This window comes from Elephantulus edwardii, unplaced genomic scaffold (genome assembly GCF_000299155.1).
Source record: "Elephantulus edwardii isolate Elephantulus edwardi_28Jun2011 unplaced genomic scaffold, EleEdw1.0 scaffold00076, whole genome shotgun sequence".
NCBI classification, from domain to species: Eukaryota; Metazoa; Chordata; class Mammalia; order Macroscelidea; family Macroscelididae; genus Elephantulus; species Elephantulus edwardii.
Window position 1 is genome coordinate 4,088,522 of NW_006399826.1, and position 16,092 is coordinate 4,104,613.

The 16,092-nt window shown below is 43.8% G+C and overlaps 1 protein-coding gene across 1 annotated transcript in view; it reads left to right on the plus strand.

Moving 5' to 3' along the window:
• Window positions 1–16,092, plus strand: part of MOCOS (molybdenum cofactor sulfurase) — a 65,913-nt gene that overhangs the window by 20,919 nt on the left and 28,902 nt on the right. The window contains exons 5-7 of the mRNA XM_006889231.1: window positions 5,473–5,549; window positions 7,869–8,068; window positions 13,596–13,712. Of these exons, the coding sequence (XP_006889293.1) occupies window positions 5,473–5,549; window positions 7,869–8,068; window positions 13,596–13,712 (394 nt within the window). The remainder of the gene's footprint in view (window positions 1–5,472; window positions 5,550–7,868; window positions 8,069–13,595; window positions 13,713–16,092) is intronic.

A 16,092-nucleotide genomic window follows, 5' to 3' on the forward strand; every position in this document is an offset into this window, starting at 1 on the left:
TTTTTTTTAAATTAATTTTAATGAGCATTTACAGAGACTTTGGGTTTCCATTAATTCATTATTGTGTTTTTCTTCCTGCCCACTCATCTCGCCCAATTCACTCTTCTTTTTTAAAAGTAAAAGAAAAATTCCTTCATTGTTATACAAGTGCACTCCACCATGCAGCCTTCATTCTGGACTCTTGTCATGATAATAATACCTAATCATGTATTACTTTTTAAAACAGTTCTATCCATCATCTGTTTCAATGCAGTATGCATTATTTGTCCCCTCTTTCTCATTCTCCCCTCAACTCTGATGTTAGTCCCATTTTACAACAGTGGCACTATGCAGTATTGTCCTTTTGTGACTGAGATATTTCATTAAGCATAATGTCCTCCAGAGTCATCCATTTTGAATAATATTTTATGAGTTCCTTGTTTTTCATTACAGCATAGTATTCCATTGTGTGAATATATCAGAGCTTCTCTATCCATCCGTTTGTTGATGTGATGTGCACTTAGGTTGTTTCCAACTCTTTGTTATTGTGAACAAAGCTGCAATGAATATGGGTGTACATAAGGTACTTTATTTTAGTGACGTTTCACAAATGGATTTGCTATCATTCATTCATGCCTGTTTCCTCCCTCCAAATCCCTTGTCATACACATAATTTATATTCATCTATTCCTTTCAGATTGTTCTTCCTTTTGCCCATTCTTTGTTCATTACCGGTTCACCCATTCAGTGTTCATTATCTGCCATTCTTCTCCTGTCCTTGCCATCCTGCCCCCACTTCTTACCAATCCTATTATTACAACGGTGAGTTTGTGCAGCACTTTTCCTTTTGTGATGGAGATTTTTCACTCAGCATAATGTCTTCCAGATGCATCCACATTGTGTCGTGTTTTAAGAGATTATTAGTTGTTAGCTATTCTTTATTTTAAAAAAATTATTTTCTAAAATAAATGTATAGATTACAACTCAGCAAACTCATTGCTGTTGAGTCAGAGCTGACCCTACAGCAGGAGATTGCCCATCTTTCTCCCGAGGAGATGCTGATGGACTTGAACCACCAGAGAGGCATGTTGTTGGACTTCCAGTGCACCTCTGTATGAACTAGGCCTCCAGAACGCCCTAATTTGTAGATTAAAGCTTCTTTATTACTGATAGCACAGGATTGGGCATGTAATAATGTTCACCTTTGACGTCTATCTCCATGACTTTCCTTTTGCTAGTGATATGGTGCTGATTACCTGTTTTAAGAGGACTATTCTCTAGTTATTGATTACTATTAATATGTGTCTCTTATCTGGTTTCCGGTACCATTCCTACCAAGCTGGCGTGGATGAAATGTCTGTTCAGAGCAGATGTTCAGCACATGCTGAAAGCCTAGCTGATGTCTCTTTTCTGTGGGACGAGGGAATGAGAGGTTTTTCTAAAACAGGAATGCTGATCGATTTTGACCCCAAATGTGATAGTGTAGCATGTAACCTGAAAGTAAGAAAAAAAGAGTGACAGGATCCATATACTATGAAAGAGAAACAGAAAGAAAAAACCCCCAGGATGAACATGTCACCTTACTTTTATTTGTCCAGCTGGGGCACCTGAAGGTGGGAAAAATGGGCAGCCCCTGAGGTTGTGGGGTGCCATGAGTGGGACCAGGACTCCTTCCTTTTGTTTGGGGTCAGTTGTCTTGCAGCAGACACGATATGGTCATCCCACAAAGCAGTGCACTTTATCATTTGGAGCTTAGTTTTGTCTTATGGATTTAGGACTATATGCAAGAGATTTATTATTCAACCTGGACAAAAAGTTCTGAACCTTTTGTGTTTTATAACCCAATGAGATAAAATCTTTGACCTAAGCAGAAAAAAAAAATTTCCTTCTTATCCTGAGAGTCTATAAATTAAGTATTGATGAATTATTATTTATTATTGATCAGTGAATAGCATGTTATTATTGGCAGCGATTCAATGGCCCATAACAACAGCAACCTATTATTAATCCACTGATGATTATAATAATGGATTTGTTATTGATGTAATGATGTATATTAATATTGTTGTGTGTACCATACAGTCAAAACTGACCCATATCTGACCCTCCACTGGGTTCTCAGAGGCAGTTAATCTCACAGGAGGAGATTGCCCATCCTTCTACTGTGGAGCAACTGGTGGATTTGAACTACATGCTTTAGGGATTGCAGTACAGCTTCTTGCCATTAGGCCACCAGAACTCCCTCTATTAAAATTAGTTTTATTATACTTGCAATTATGTTTTGAATTAATCATATTCCTTGAGTATTTACAGTAGGAACTTCAACATGCATTCTGTCGCTCCATCTACCAGTGGCTGCAGCCTCCCGCTTCTCTTTCATCTCTGCAGTCTGTTGTTCTCTCAGAAGCCAGAGGAGTCTTGTTAACGTGGGGCCCACCCTGTCAGAGTCCCTTTGTTCAGAGTGCTCTGGCCACTTCTTATCTCATTCAGGACAGAAGCTACACTTCCTGCCATAGTGGTAAAGCCCTTCTTGATGGAGCAATGTGGCCCTGAGATACTTAGACCTTATCTCCCATCAGCCTCCCCTTGTCACCGTCCCAGCCACGCTGAGGTCCTCCAAGGTGCTCCTGTTTGGGGACTCCGCTGTAGCCTCTCTCACTTTCCCCTGTTCTCTTCCTCCTACAGGGTCTCTGCTCACCTGAACATCTCTTTTGAAGTACCACCCCTTCCTGCTTGAATATCTTCATTGCATTACCACTACCTGGCAGACTATTTACATGTGTGTGGTTTTTTGTGTATTTGGTTGGTGTTTGTAGATCTTTGACTGTTCAGTCCCCTGCTGAGAATTTGAATTTCTCCCCCACATATGGTAAATCAGAACTTACATTTTCACAAGGCTCCCAGATGATTCCTGTGTGGACATGTGGTAAGAAAGAGGTACACAAAAGATTCATTCGGGGATCTATAACAATTCCAGAGTATCCTGTTAAATATAGATTCTAATTTTGTGTACAAGCCATCCGCAGGATACAAGTGAGACCCGTTTCTGAGTGTATCTTCAGTTACATTTATAAGTTGTAAAAAGGTACATACAGTTCTTATTTAGCCTATGTTAGTGCGAGAAAAGCCTTTCCAGTGATTTAAAAGCTGTGTGTACAGAAAGTGAAGGTGATTGTGGTGAAGAATTTGCTATGAATAGGAATTGCCTTGTTTAAAAATGAGAGAAAATTTACATAACATTGAAGAGCACTTAGGAACTGTGTTTAAGAAGAATCTACAATAGTGAGTGCATGACACACTGTAGTCAAGATTGATGAGTATTTTGACTAAATGAATAATTACAAAATGCAAGTATAATGAGCACTTTGATACTTGGGAAGGTGTACACCTGCTGTACTAATGAAAGCGGAGTAATTTTTACTAAAACTTATGGTCCCATCAGGGTGACACTGATAAACCTCAGAACTTTGTGGTTTGGCTGATCACTGACTGGATATGGTGCCCTCTTGTGGCCAAAATAGAGCATTTCAGGAGCCCAAGGCATTTGAGATTTTGCTGGCTTTGGAGAAATGTGGCATCAGGATTGAAGGAAGACTCATCAATAATCTGGGTTATGCAGATGACACAACCCTGCTCGCTGAAACTGAGGAGAACCTTAAGTGCTTGCTGTGGAAGGTCAGGGACTGCAGTCTTCAGTATGGATTGAGGCTCAATATCAAGAAAACAAAGATTCTCACCACTGGGCCGACTGGCAGCATCATGATGGATGGTGAAGAGATTGATATTGTTCACAGTTTTAGTTTGCTTGATTCCACAATCAACAGTCTTGGCACCAGCAGCCAAGAAATGAAAAGACATATTGTGATGGGAAAGCCTGTGGTTAGAGACTCTCTAAAGTACTGAAGAGCAATGATGTCAGTCTGGAGACTAAAGTGTACCTGATACATGCCATGGTCTTTGCAGTCACTTGCTATATGTATCAGAGAGCTGGACAATAACTAGGGATGATAAAAGGAGAATTGATGCCTTTGAGCTGTGGTGCTGGAGAAGAGTATTGAATGTACGATGGACTGCTAAAAGAACGAACAGGTTTGGCCTGGAGAGGGTGAAGCCAGGCTGCACCTTGGAGGCAAAGACTCTGAGGCTTCATCTGACATACTTTGAACATGTTGCAAGGAGGGACCAGTCCTTGGAGAGGGAAGTCATACTTGGGAGGATAGAGGGACAGTGCAGAAGAGGAAGACCCTCAATGAGATGTATTGATTCTGTCACTGGGGTAACAGGGCTAGACGTGTCGGAGACAAATTGGCACAGGATAGAGCAGGGTTTAGGGCTGTTGTACAGAGGGTCGATATGAGTTGCAGGTGACTTGACGGCACATAACAACAACAACATGAACAGCAAAAATGTCTTGGCTCTTAATAGTATACCAAGTGATTGTTTTCCCAAAATGTCACAGCTTGAAAGCCTTAAGATAAGGTTTAACTCTGCAAACTCCATGAGTCAGACTTGACTCAGCAACAGCTAACTTGGCCGTTTCCAGCCTGTCGTGTAATTGATGCCTTTGGATTGTGGGTTGATGAGAATATTGACTCTCCCATGGACGGCCAAATGAACAAGCAGTCTTACAGAGAGCACCGCTGGGCTCTCCTTAGAGGCAAGAGTGGGGAAACGTCTTCTCACTGACTCTGGGCATGGTGTCAGGAGGGGCCCGTCCGTGGGAAAAGTGCTCGCACTGGGAGAGTAGAGTGGAAGGTCCGTGAAAGAGAAAGGAGGTTGATTGACCCAGTGATGGCAATGACGCCCACAAGCCGGGTGTGAGGTGTGGTGGTGGTGCGGGCAGGGCAAGGCTTGGCTTTAAAAAATTTTTATTGTTCTGTATTCTCATACAACGAGTTTTGTATATGTACTTCGTGTTTTATACAATCCTTAATGTTGCTATTATGTGCCATCGAGTCAACTCCAACTCACAGCGACCTTATATACAGCAGCTCTGCTCCATCCTGAGCCAATTTGATCATGCATGTATGTTATATTTATATATTCAATTACCATTGCTCTATGCCTTTTGTCTTCCCATCTTTTCAATCTCCATTGACCCTTTTCCATCACTTCACCCTCTCCACCCACTCACCTCTGCTATCTCAGTGATGTTTCCCCTGTCCCCTTTTTTCTGCCCGCCCTTTTCCCTTTTGAACATTTACGTGTGTATTACTCAGGGGCAAGGTTTTGACTTGTTATTTATGAGTCATTAGTCATAGTCTGTGGTGTCTAACAACACCAGAAAGCTACAGAGTGAGTTAGGGCTTGAGGGAGTCAGATAGGAATTAGGGCGGGAAGCAATCTCCGGGGGACTGGGGAGAGCAGTGCTTCATAAGATGGCAAAGGGAAGGTATTGATAGATTATGGTTTCGCTGAAAATCAGAATCCCATTACTGACCACAGCATGCCCACGCAGATGCTGGTCACGACCTTCCTCTCATCCTGTTACAGGCTTGAGGATGGCACCATCTCATTCCTGGACATCATAGCACTGAACCATGGATTTGATGCACTGGAACGCCTCACAGGTCAGTGGACACTTCCGTCTGTACAGAACATGTTCCTGTTGCCCTCGCTTTTGGAAGTTTTTTGGCATGGGGAGGCTCAGCAGAGGTAGGTGGAGCTGAGGGAGTAGCTGGATTCTAGATGTACTTTGATCAGATTTGAAGTAATTTCAAAATGACTTCTGAGAGCAAAGGATGGAGGTGTTTTCCACATATTTATTTTTAGAGTAAAAGGAACATTCTGATAGACCGCCAAGCCCACTGCTATTGATTGCATTTCCGCTCACTGAGACCCTGTAGGACAGACGAGAGCTACCACATAAGGTTTCCAAAGCTAGACATCTTTATGGGAGGAGACTGGTAGGTTTAAACCATCGACCTTTTGGTTAGCAGCATCCTGCTGAATTGTCAGCACACTAGAGCTTCGATGACAGATAGGAGATGAGCAGATTGGCAGAAACAGAGGCTGCCCTTGCTTAACTCTTCCCTGACGGGGTCCTCCTCTCTTTGATGCTGCTTTGCCCACATAACTGATGCTGAGGAAGTGTGAGCGCCATCTGTGGAGCCAGGGAGCTGCCAGCTAGAGGGCTAGGATGTCAGTCCAGCTCACACGGGACATAAAGCTGAGGGCTCTACTGCTGTCTCGACTGGTGGCCTGTGTAGGATGCATGTCCTCTTCACTGGCAAGTGCTTGGAGCAGGGACAGGTGGGGGACAGTCACTGGATGCATGGACAGAGGCCACTCTTCCAGTATGAGGTTTGACAAAAAGGGCGCATGAGGACAGCCTCTGTCTGTTGAACCAGGATTTATCCCCTCATGCTGAGCTCCTGGGTCTGCCTGCCAGTGACCAGTCTTCTCAAACTGGATGGCATTGCTTGTCCTGTCAGTACAGGGATGAGATTGGGCAGCCTGGGGCTAGTCTTAGAAGTTAGACGGTGCCTTCTCTCTCTCACTGTTGGCACAGCCATGGGGCCCATTATATGGACTCATCAGAAGGGATGTCTGTCCTGGGTTTCACTCAGGACAAAGAGAAGAGATAATGGACAGACATTGAGAAAGAGTCCTTTGCCATCGCTGGGTGGAGAGATGGGAACAGGAGGAGGGTTGGGATTTCTTTTAGGGAGCAGCTACACTTACAAGATACCAGAATCCACCTCTCTCTCCTAAACTTCTCCAGTCCTTAAAAGAACCTGGGATCTCTCTTCAGGACCAGACAGTTGAGCAGGCCCCTCTGACCTGTTGATTCATCGTCACCTCTGCACCTGCTGTCTTGAGACCCAGCCCAGACCCACGCACCACTGCTCCTGAGCCCCTACCATCTCCCCGTGACAGGTGTACTTCGTGTGCTCTGTCTTGGGTCCATTATATGAATTGTGAGCAGGGCCCATCTATTACAAACACAGATGCTGACAAAATAAAGGATATTTCAAACAGAAAAAAAAAGAGCCCTTTGCGAAACAAAAGTAACATCAAGGCACCGAAACCACAGGTGCCAGGGTCCGACAGGCAAATCAAAAGGTGGAAGCATCAGTTCTGCAACAAGGCAAACTTTGTTTTATTCTTGTTGATGACTTTTTAGACCATTAATATTTAAGTAACATTTTATAACATTCATAATATTTAAACATAAAGAAAAAAGGTAGGAAAAAAGTATTCTTGTAAAGAAAAAAATTGCACTTGTTTTGCTCCTTTTTGTGAGGCCCAGGGTGCTCTGGTGATGTAGTCCATAGCAGGTCGCACAGCTAATCCAAAGGTGCCTCATCTCCAGCTGTTCGAAGCCACCAGCTGCTCCTCAGGAGGAAATGGAAAGTCTCCTGTTACAATTTAGGGTCTCAGAAACCTGACTGGGGTGTTGCTGCAGATCAGACTAGACTTGATAATAGTGAGGGGGTGATTGTGAGGTCTGGGGGTGTCACCACGCTTTGTGCTCAACTGCTACTTAAGGTGGGTGAGTCGAGCTCAGCCAGCAGTGCCACAGAGAAAAGGCCTGGCGACCTGCTGTCACGAAAATCACAGCCAAACCCGCTGGGACTCTGTTCTGCTCTGTGAGACAGAAGGCTGTCAGGAGTTGGGATCAAGTCCACATCAGTGGGCATTTTTATTTTTAGATAGGGTGCATATTTATCTGAATGTTTAGCAATATTATATATGCATAAAAGAAGGTATGAAACACTTTTAGGGAAAATTCCACAGAAATAGCCATGGCAACCTGTTGTTGACTGTCAGAGACCTGCGTATTTAGTGAATGGGCACTGACTTTAGTATGAGGCTACGGTGATTGGGTTTCTTCTCTCAGTAAAAAGCTCCTGATTTCCTTGTAACCTTTCATTGTTGCTTCTCAGGGGGGATGGAGAACATTAGGCAGCACACTTTCACGTTGGCACAGTACACCTACACAGCCCTCACCTCCCTCCGGTACCCCAACGGAGCCCCTGTGGTGCGGATTTACAGCGATTCCGAGTTCAGCAGTCCTGAGGTTCAGGGGCCAATCATCAATTTCAACGTGCTGGATGACCAGGGAATTGTCATCGGCTACTCCCAGGTGGGTTTCCTGCCATAGTACAGACCTGTCTATGGCAGAATCATTCCGACCCGGATCCCTAAGGCCTTACCTGACCTTGAACTTGGCTGTGAGGCCCTGGGCCCTTGACTTGCCTTCCAGGACAATTATGACTATTGAAAGGCCACTAGGTCTCCCCCAGAACCTCTTTACTCTCGTGACACAGACCTCAAGCACACATGGCTGTTTCCTTTTTCATCCTCTTGACTTAACCCATTCAGTCTATTTCATTTTGACTCCTGGTGACCCACTCTGCGAGGCTTGATGGTTCGCTGGTGGAAGCAGATTGCTAGACTTTTTTTTTTTTAGCAGTAAGAGTAATTTTATTTGCACAAACCCAAAGTACCTATTTTATGAAAAGTTATCAGATACACTTAAGTTTATGTGTACCTAATATTTATAATTAAGTATTTGCTTCTCTATTATTTTAATTAATTTAATACAAGTTTTATTTTTTAAAGAAAAGTTTCCATTTATTTTATTTTTTTTGCTGTTATGTACCTTTTTAAAAAATTTTTTTTTTCATAATTTTAATGAACATTTACAGAGAATTTGGATTTCCATTCATTCATTGCTGCACTTTCCTTCAGGGCACCTCTGAGTGGCTAACCAAAACGTTGACTTAAAACTCAACAACGTTTTGGTTAGCAGCCAAGCACATTAACTGTTTGTACCAACAAGGGACTCCCTTTAATCTCTTGCTGTGCACGGTTGAGTCAGAACCGACTCATAGCTGACCCTCCAGTGGGTTTCCCGAGGCAGTTACTCTCACAGGAGGAGACTGCCTGGGGAGCAGCTGGGGGATTCCGACTGCATGTCTTCAAGATCACAGATCAGCTTCTTACCTGGGGCCACAAGAGCTCCCTATTAATTGGCAGTTGTTGTTATTGTGTACCATTGGGTAAGAACCGACCCAGAGCTGACCCTCCAGTGGGTTTTCAGAGGCAGTTAATTGCATGGGAAGAAATTGCCCATCCTTCTCTCACCAAGCAGCTAGTGGCCTTGAACCGCATGCCTTTGGGACTGCAGTGCAGTTTTTTGCCGCTAGGCTACCAGAGCTCCCTATAATTAATGGTAATGGTGAATGGTGAATTTCAAGTGAGAAGAGAGAGATTGGTTCTCTGATGGCTTGGTAGCCCCAGCTTTCATGCACAGTCACTGTATTATAGAATCATACAAAGACATGCACATTTTACCATCATTTCTTTCCATGCTGTTTGGAATTCCAAACCCCACCTCCCTTTGTATGATAAATAGAAATGGTATCTTTGTTGTTGTTGTTGTTAGGTACAGTTGAGTCAAGTACAGTTCACAGTGACCCTATAAACAGTGGCTCTGAACCATAGCCTGTCCTGAGCCAACCTTCCCATCTCTGATTCTTGAGCCCATTGCTATAGTCATTCTGTCAGTCCAGCTTCTTCTTTCTACCTTAGCTTAGTTTCATATTATGAGTTTGAAGAGTTTCGTGGGTTGGTTATAAAGTATTTTGGGATGAGAGTGAGAGGAGATTGCCGTATAAATAGGACATTAGGCTAAAGGGTAAGCATGGATGCAACACAGTGTCCCCACGTGTATCCTTTTCTACAGTGTGACCTTGACACTCCTTCCATTGAGAAGTGGAGTTTCTGGCCCTTCCCCTTAATTCAAGGCTGGTGTGTGACTCACTTGTAACCACTAGAAAGTCACAAGGGGCACCTGCCTTCTGGGCTAGGTGAGAAAAGGTGAGGCAGTGTCTACACTGTCCCTGGAATGCTTGCTTCTGGAATGATCAGGTAGATAACCACATTTACCCTGAGAGCAGGTGCTATGGCTGGACATCCTGAATGTGTACTCATCCATCTTGGAAGGGAAGACCCATCTATTAGTAAATAAATCTACTGGGAGTCCAGCTCCAGGCTGCCAAGTGTCTTTTAAGAGTCAAAGTCTTCCCAGCTGAGACCCCAGACACAATGGAGCGGAGGCAGCCCCTGTGCCCTTTCTGATTTCTGACCCTCATAACCTCGACGTAATTCAGTGCTGACTGTTCTGTTCCATCCAGTTGAGAATGGCTTATTTCACAGTCAGATTACATGGTACAGTGAATCCTGGGGGCAGGGTGATATGGGATCTTCTAGGATTGGCACAGGATAGAGCAGGGTTTAGGAGTATTGTATAAAGGGTTGCTATGAATCGCAGGCAATTTGATAGCACTTAACAACAATAACAACAACAATTTAGTAGGACTTGAGGGTTGGGGAATGAGAGAGTTTCCCTAGGATCTGCAATTTCAATGAAGACCTGATTCTAAGGATGGAGCTGTTCTTGTGGACAGGTCTCACCTGAGAACTAGGGAATTCCAGAGCTTTCTAAGCTGGTTTCTGTGTCCCCAAGCTGTTAACTAAAGGGGAAGAACAGGTTGATTTTTTTGCAACCCCTTAGTTCAACCCAGACAGTGGTTCCTTCTCTCTCTGAGGGACAAGGGTGTTGTATATAAAGTCAGAGTTATGGCCTTGACAAGGGTGGAATGCAAGCCTCATCACTCAGCCAGGAGCCCAGGGAGACCACATGGTACCTTGTGACCTGCAAGGAATGCTGGGTTCCTCATGGCTGGCTATTGTCACCTTCATGATACTTTCCGGAGAGAGAAGTGAAGCTTTATGCTGCCACGTGAGGTCTACTTTCCCCCCCTCTCTGTGGTTCGATGGCTTTTTTTGTCTTAGAGTTTAGTCAGAGCCACCAGGCCGAGGACCCACTTGGAGCCAGCCTTGATTTCGAGCTTTGAGTCATGCATGTCACCTCCCAGAGCCTCCAGAGGGCAGTAATGAGCAAAGAACTTCTGGACTGATCTCAGTCTGTAGTTCAGTTAGGACAATGTTGGAAAATACAGCCACAATACAGTGTGAGCCCCAGGAATGCTTTGTATTTCAGAGTCTGAGTGGAGCTCAGCGATCCCCTGCTTGAGGGGTATGTCAGGGTGGGCTTGCTCTGCTGAACAAGCCCTTTCAACTCACCAGAATGCATCCTTGCAACTCAGGTTGGTAGCCTGAAGCTGAATTTGATATTTTTCACTTTTCTCAAACATATGAATATAATTCACCTGGATAAATGCATGCAGCATACATACAATAATTCTATATTTTTTTGCAAAAAATCACACCCATGTAAATAACAGGCAACAATGACAAAATTATGTAAAAGAGTTCTGACATAACTCATCCACAGGTACACCGTGCATGTCTTGTAGCATTTCCAGGAGTGAATTGCAGCCACATTCTTTCTTACTCAATAGTCTGAAAGTGCTATTTTTGGTCCTCTTTGTATAATAAAGGTTATAGGCCATGGTCATGGATTTAGTTTGTTGATAGCCTGGAAATTGGAAAACAGACCATTGAAACTGTGTATTTATTCTGGGGCAGTTTGCAGCCAACCCTGGGGACAGAGGTATCCATCATAGGTGATCAGAATCGGTTCCATCAGGCTGGAGACAGGCTGAATCCTGCAGAAGCGTCTGTATGGGGCCACCCAGGCCTGAGGACAGGCAGTTCCCCTAGCATGCCTGTGCCCCACATCAAGCCCCCAGGCAGCCAGTTGGACCTAGTTTGTCCAAGTGGGGGCTGTATAACCCCTTTGGGCCCACAGCTCTCATGCCTACCCTGCAGTATTTGCATAAGTGGGAGATTCAGACAGTCCAAGTGCAGCCATATGGTGATAGTGGAGTGGAATATGCATCATTGTGACTGCCTATGTTGTCTTCCTGAGTGGCCTCTCTGGTCCAGGGTATGCAGACACATTCATCTTCTGAGATGGGGCTAGCTGCCTTGGTGAGGGCTGTTTGTTGTTGTTGTGTGCCATCATATTGCCTGCGACTCATAATGAACCTATGTACAATAGCTTACCCTATCCTGACCCAGTCTCACTGACGCCAACACACCTACCCCCCGTTACTCCAGTTACTGTGTCAATCTATCTCATCTGGGGTATTTCTCTTCTGCTCTGTCCCTCCACCCTTCTGAGCATAATGTCCTTCTCCAAGGATCGGTCCCTCCTGGCCATGTGCCCAATGTATGTGAGATGGAGCTTCAAAATCCTAGTCTGCAAGGAGAAACTTGGTTTCACACTCTCTAAGACAGGAGACCTCTCCTGTGTCCATGGCATGTTCAGTACTCTTCCCCGCATCACACCTTGAAGGATCCTTCTTCTGTTATCCCTAGTCACTGTCCAGCTCTCTTATGTAAATAATTGTGAAGTCAGTGGTCCAGATTAGGTGCACCTTAGTCTCCAGACTGACATTGTTGCATCTAAGTACTCTGGAAAGGTCCCTGACAGCAGACTGCCCCAGTGCACATTGCCTTGTGTGTGCGAGTGTATGTGTGTTTATTTTTCTACTAGTTTATTTACAAAATTCAAATACAAATTTGAACAAATTGTCTTTTGATCTCGTGACTGCTGGTGTCAGAATTGTGGAGCTGAGAACAATAGTGTTCACAGGGTGGAAAAGGTGATTTCTTCCTGCATTGGAGAAAGCACCTTGCAGAGGAGGGAAGGAGTTGAGCTAAGAGGGGAAGTGCTGTAGAAACGAAGGATAGGCCAGGGAGGGCCTGCAGCTGGGAATCACCCACCCAAGTCAACAGGCACCAAGACAAAGATTAAATTGACCAGACAGAAAAAAAACTCTGAAACTGAAGTCTTCAAAGTACAAAAAATTATTGGTTTAATGTGTGTTTCTGAAAATAATGCAGAGGACTGTGGAATACTAAAAATGTAATTGTTAAAATTGTTGATTGCTTTTGAGTCAAGCACGACTCATAGCGACCCTATGAACAAAAGGCCTGAAGCCTCTCTATAACTACCAACATTTATCAAAGTTCAAAGATACACGTTATTTTTGTAAAAATGACAATGTCTGTATATGTGAGAGGAGCTCTGGAGGCCTAGTCCGTGGGGAGTTGTGCTTCTAACTCAAGGTTGGCTTCTCACTGGCTGTTTGAATCTGCCAGTGGCTCAATGGGAGAGAGATGGACTTTCTTTCTAAACCCTCTCGTGTGATTTACAGCCTCCAGAAGACCACTGAGGGTCAGCTTTGGGTTGGTTCCAACTCCATGAAAATGAGGGGAGATGTGTATTTCACAGTAATATTTCATGAATATATTTAATAAATCCCTAAGGACTCCTGGTGGTGCAGTAGTTAAAGATTTTGACCACTCACCAAAAAGGGTGGAGGTTTGAACCCACCAGCCAGTCTGTGAGAGAGAGAGACGAGGCTGCCTACGTCAGCATAGACTGGCAGCCTTGGAAGCCGTACACACAGTTCTTCTTTGTCTTAGAGGGTCACCGAGTCTGGGTTTGGGAATTTGTTTGCTTACTTTTTAAAAATAATAAACCCCTGACAGCTCATGCCATTTTAGAACAAAATAACAGGTTCATATATTCATTTTGTTTTTGAGAAACAGAGGCTAAATGCTGACCTAGAACTATTTCAGGCTCAGCGTGAAAGTGGACATTTCTCACACAGAGTCTATTCGATTCACAGGTGGATAAAATGGCCAGTCTTTACAACATCCAGGTGAGGACCGGCTGCTTCTGTAACACAGGGGCCTGCCAGAGGTTTCTGGAGAGAAGCAACGAGATGGTCAAGAAGCACCTTCAGGTTGGTAACTGCAACATGTGGTCAAAACGCTGGCTGGCCCTGTGGTGGCCGCCTCCAGCCACACTTGTGCCTGGTTATATTGGTTCTATAAATGCATTTCTCTTAGCTTTGTGTGTGTGTGTGTGTGTGTGTGTGTGTGTGTGTGTGTGTGTATGAAAACGAGTGTCTTGATTTAAGGTTACTGTAGCAAAGTCCTACAAACTGAGTGGCTTACAACAGAACTATTCTCTACCTGCTCTGGAGGCAGAAGTCCAAGATCAAGGTGTCTGCGAGCTGCATGTCCTTTGAAGGACGTAGAGAAGAATCCTTCCGTCTTTTCTGGCCCTGGCGGCTCCATGGCGTGTGGCCATAACACCAGTCTTTGCCTCTGTCTTCACATGGCCTCTCTCCCTTGTTTCTGTGAGTCTTCTATTCCTTATAAGGACACAGTGCCATTGAATTTAGAGCCTCCTTGCCTTTGCTACTGGGTTAAGATGATATCTCATCGTGGTTTTGATTTGCATCTCTCTTATTGCCAGTAATTTTGAGCATTTCTTCATGTCGACATCCTCATCTTAATTGCATCTGAAACAGACTCCTTTTTGACATCAGGTCACATTCACAGGTTTTGAGGATTAAGATGTGGTTATCTCTTTTGTAGGATGCTTCTATTCAACCCACTAAAACGAGAGTCAACAAAAGTAGAAAGCATTTCAAAATATTGTGTACACAGAACTTTCTGGTTTGTTTTTTTCTTTGAGAGTAATGGGAAAGTGCTAGCTGATATGTGTAGAGGACTCTCAACTATAACAGTCCTTCTAGGGTGGAACCCCTTGACTCGAGTTAGTGTTACCAGGAGTCAGTGTGGAGTGGAGCTGTTCCAGCGGCTACATCCATTTCTCAGACTCCTTCTCTCCCGGGCTGAGGTTTTTCACTACAGCTTCCTTTGAGCTGTTTTATAAGAATTATTTGAAGAGTAATGAATCCTTAATTAGTTTTGAATAGCTTTTATCTTACTTTTCTTTTACTTGCCACTAACTCCTATTTTTACTGGATCCCAACTAAGCCTAAAACTAATTTTTTATTTATGTTAAAAACCCCGAAACTCCAGAGATGAAATGAATGCAGTTCTGGAGATAACATTTGACGCTGTGGAGGGCATCTGGGGTTGTGATGGGAAACCCTGCCTGATGGATGCTAATAAATGAGAATAAGGATTTGGATCCAGGTCCACTGATTCCTTGATGCTTTTATTTGACTTACTCAGCTCCGTTCTCTCTACAGAACTGGGCTGTTCTGTCTGTAAGGGCGCTTCCTAAATAAAATAAGAGAAAAGAATTTTCTTGCTAAAACTCTTTACTATTCCCGTGGCATTTAGAATAAAATCACTGAATACAAGGCCTGTCCTTTTGATTGACTGTCATGGACGAAGCATTTGGGGAGATGTCAGTGCAATCACTGACCAGAGATTAACAGCAGGCAACAGAGCTTGGAGGCTGACCTTCTTTCTGTCTTTCTCCTCTCACTCCAGCAGGAGCCTTTGACCCTTTGTCATGGTCTCAGGCCGATCCTACGTGGAGGTAATGGCGCCACTGTGCCCTGTTGTCAAAGGGCAGTCATGGGAGTTTTTTCCCCTCAGTATAGAAGGCCGGATGCTCTGAGAGAGGTGGAAGGGAGCGGTCAGGAGGTATTTTGTCGTGACGTCTTAGTGCTGCTGAAACAGAAACACCACAAATGCTTTGGTGTGTTTTGTTTTGTTTTTTAATTTTAATGAAAGTTTGCAGACTTTGGACTTCCTTTCATTCATTGTTGCAGACTTTCCTCCCTGCCCACCCCTTCCCCCCAGTTCACTTTTCTCCACAAATATTTTTAAAAACCAGAATTTTAGTTTTTCCTAGTCTAGAAGGCTAGAAGTCTGAAGCCCTGGCTCTAGGGGAAGGCCCGCTGTCCATTTGCTGTGGCGAGAAGGCCTAATCTCAGCTCTTTAGTCCCAGCATTCTTTGCTCCTTGGTGATCGTCATATGACATTGATCCCCTCATTTTATTTCCTCTCTCTGTCTAATCTTCTCTTTTATGTTTCAAAAATTATTAGGTTTATGTTACAACTTAAAGGCTGAAAAATTAGAAACTCCATTTATTTCCCAAACAGGTTCATAATGAAAACTCGAACCAGTAGTAGCAGGATTTATAAAGTTATGTGGGGATTTGATTTGCGAAAACTGTCAAATCCGATTACTTTGATTTCTAGCAGTGAATGCAAAATGTATGGTTAAAGGAAAAAAAAAGGAAAAAAGTAATTTCGTTTGGAACATACCCTACAATAGAATGGCATCATTAGCCGGCAAAGAAAACCTTATTCCCAAATGAGATTAACTCTACATATGCAAGGATTAGGATCTTA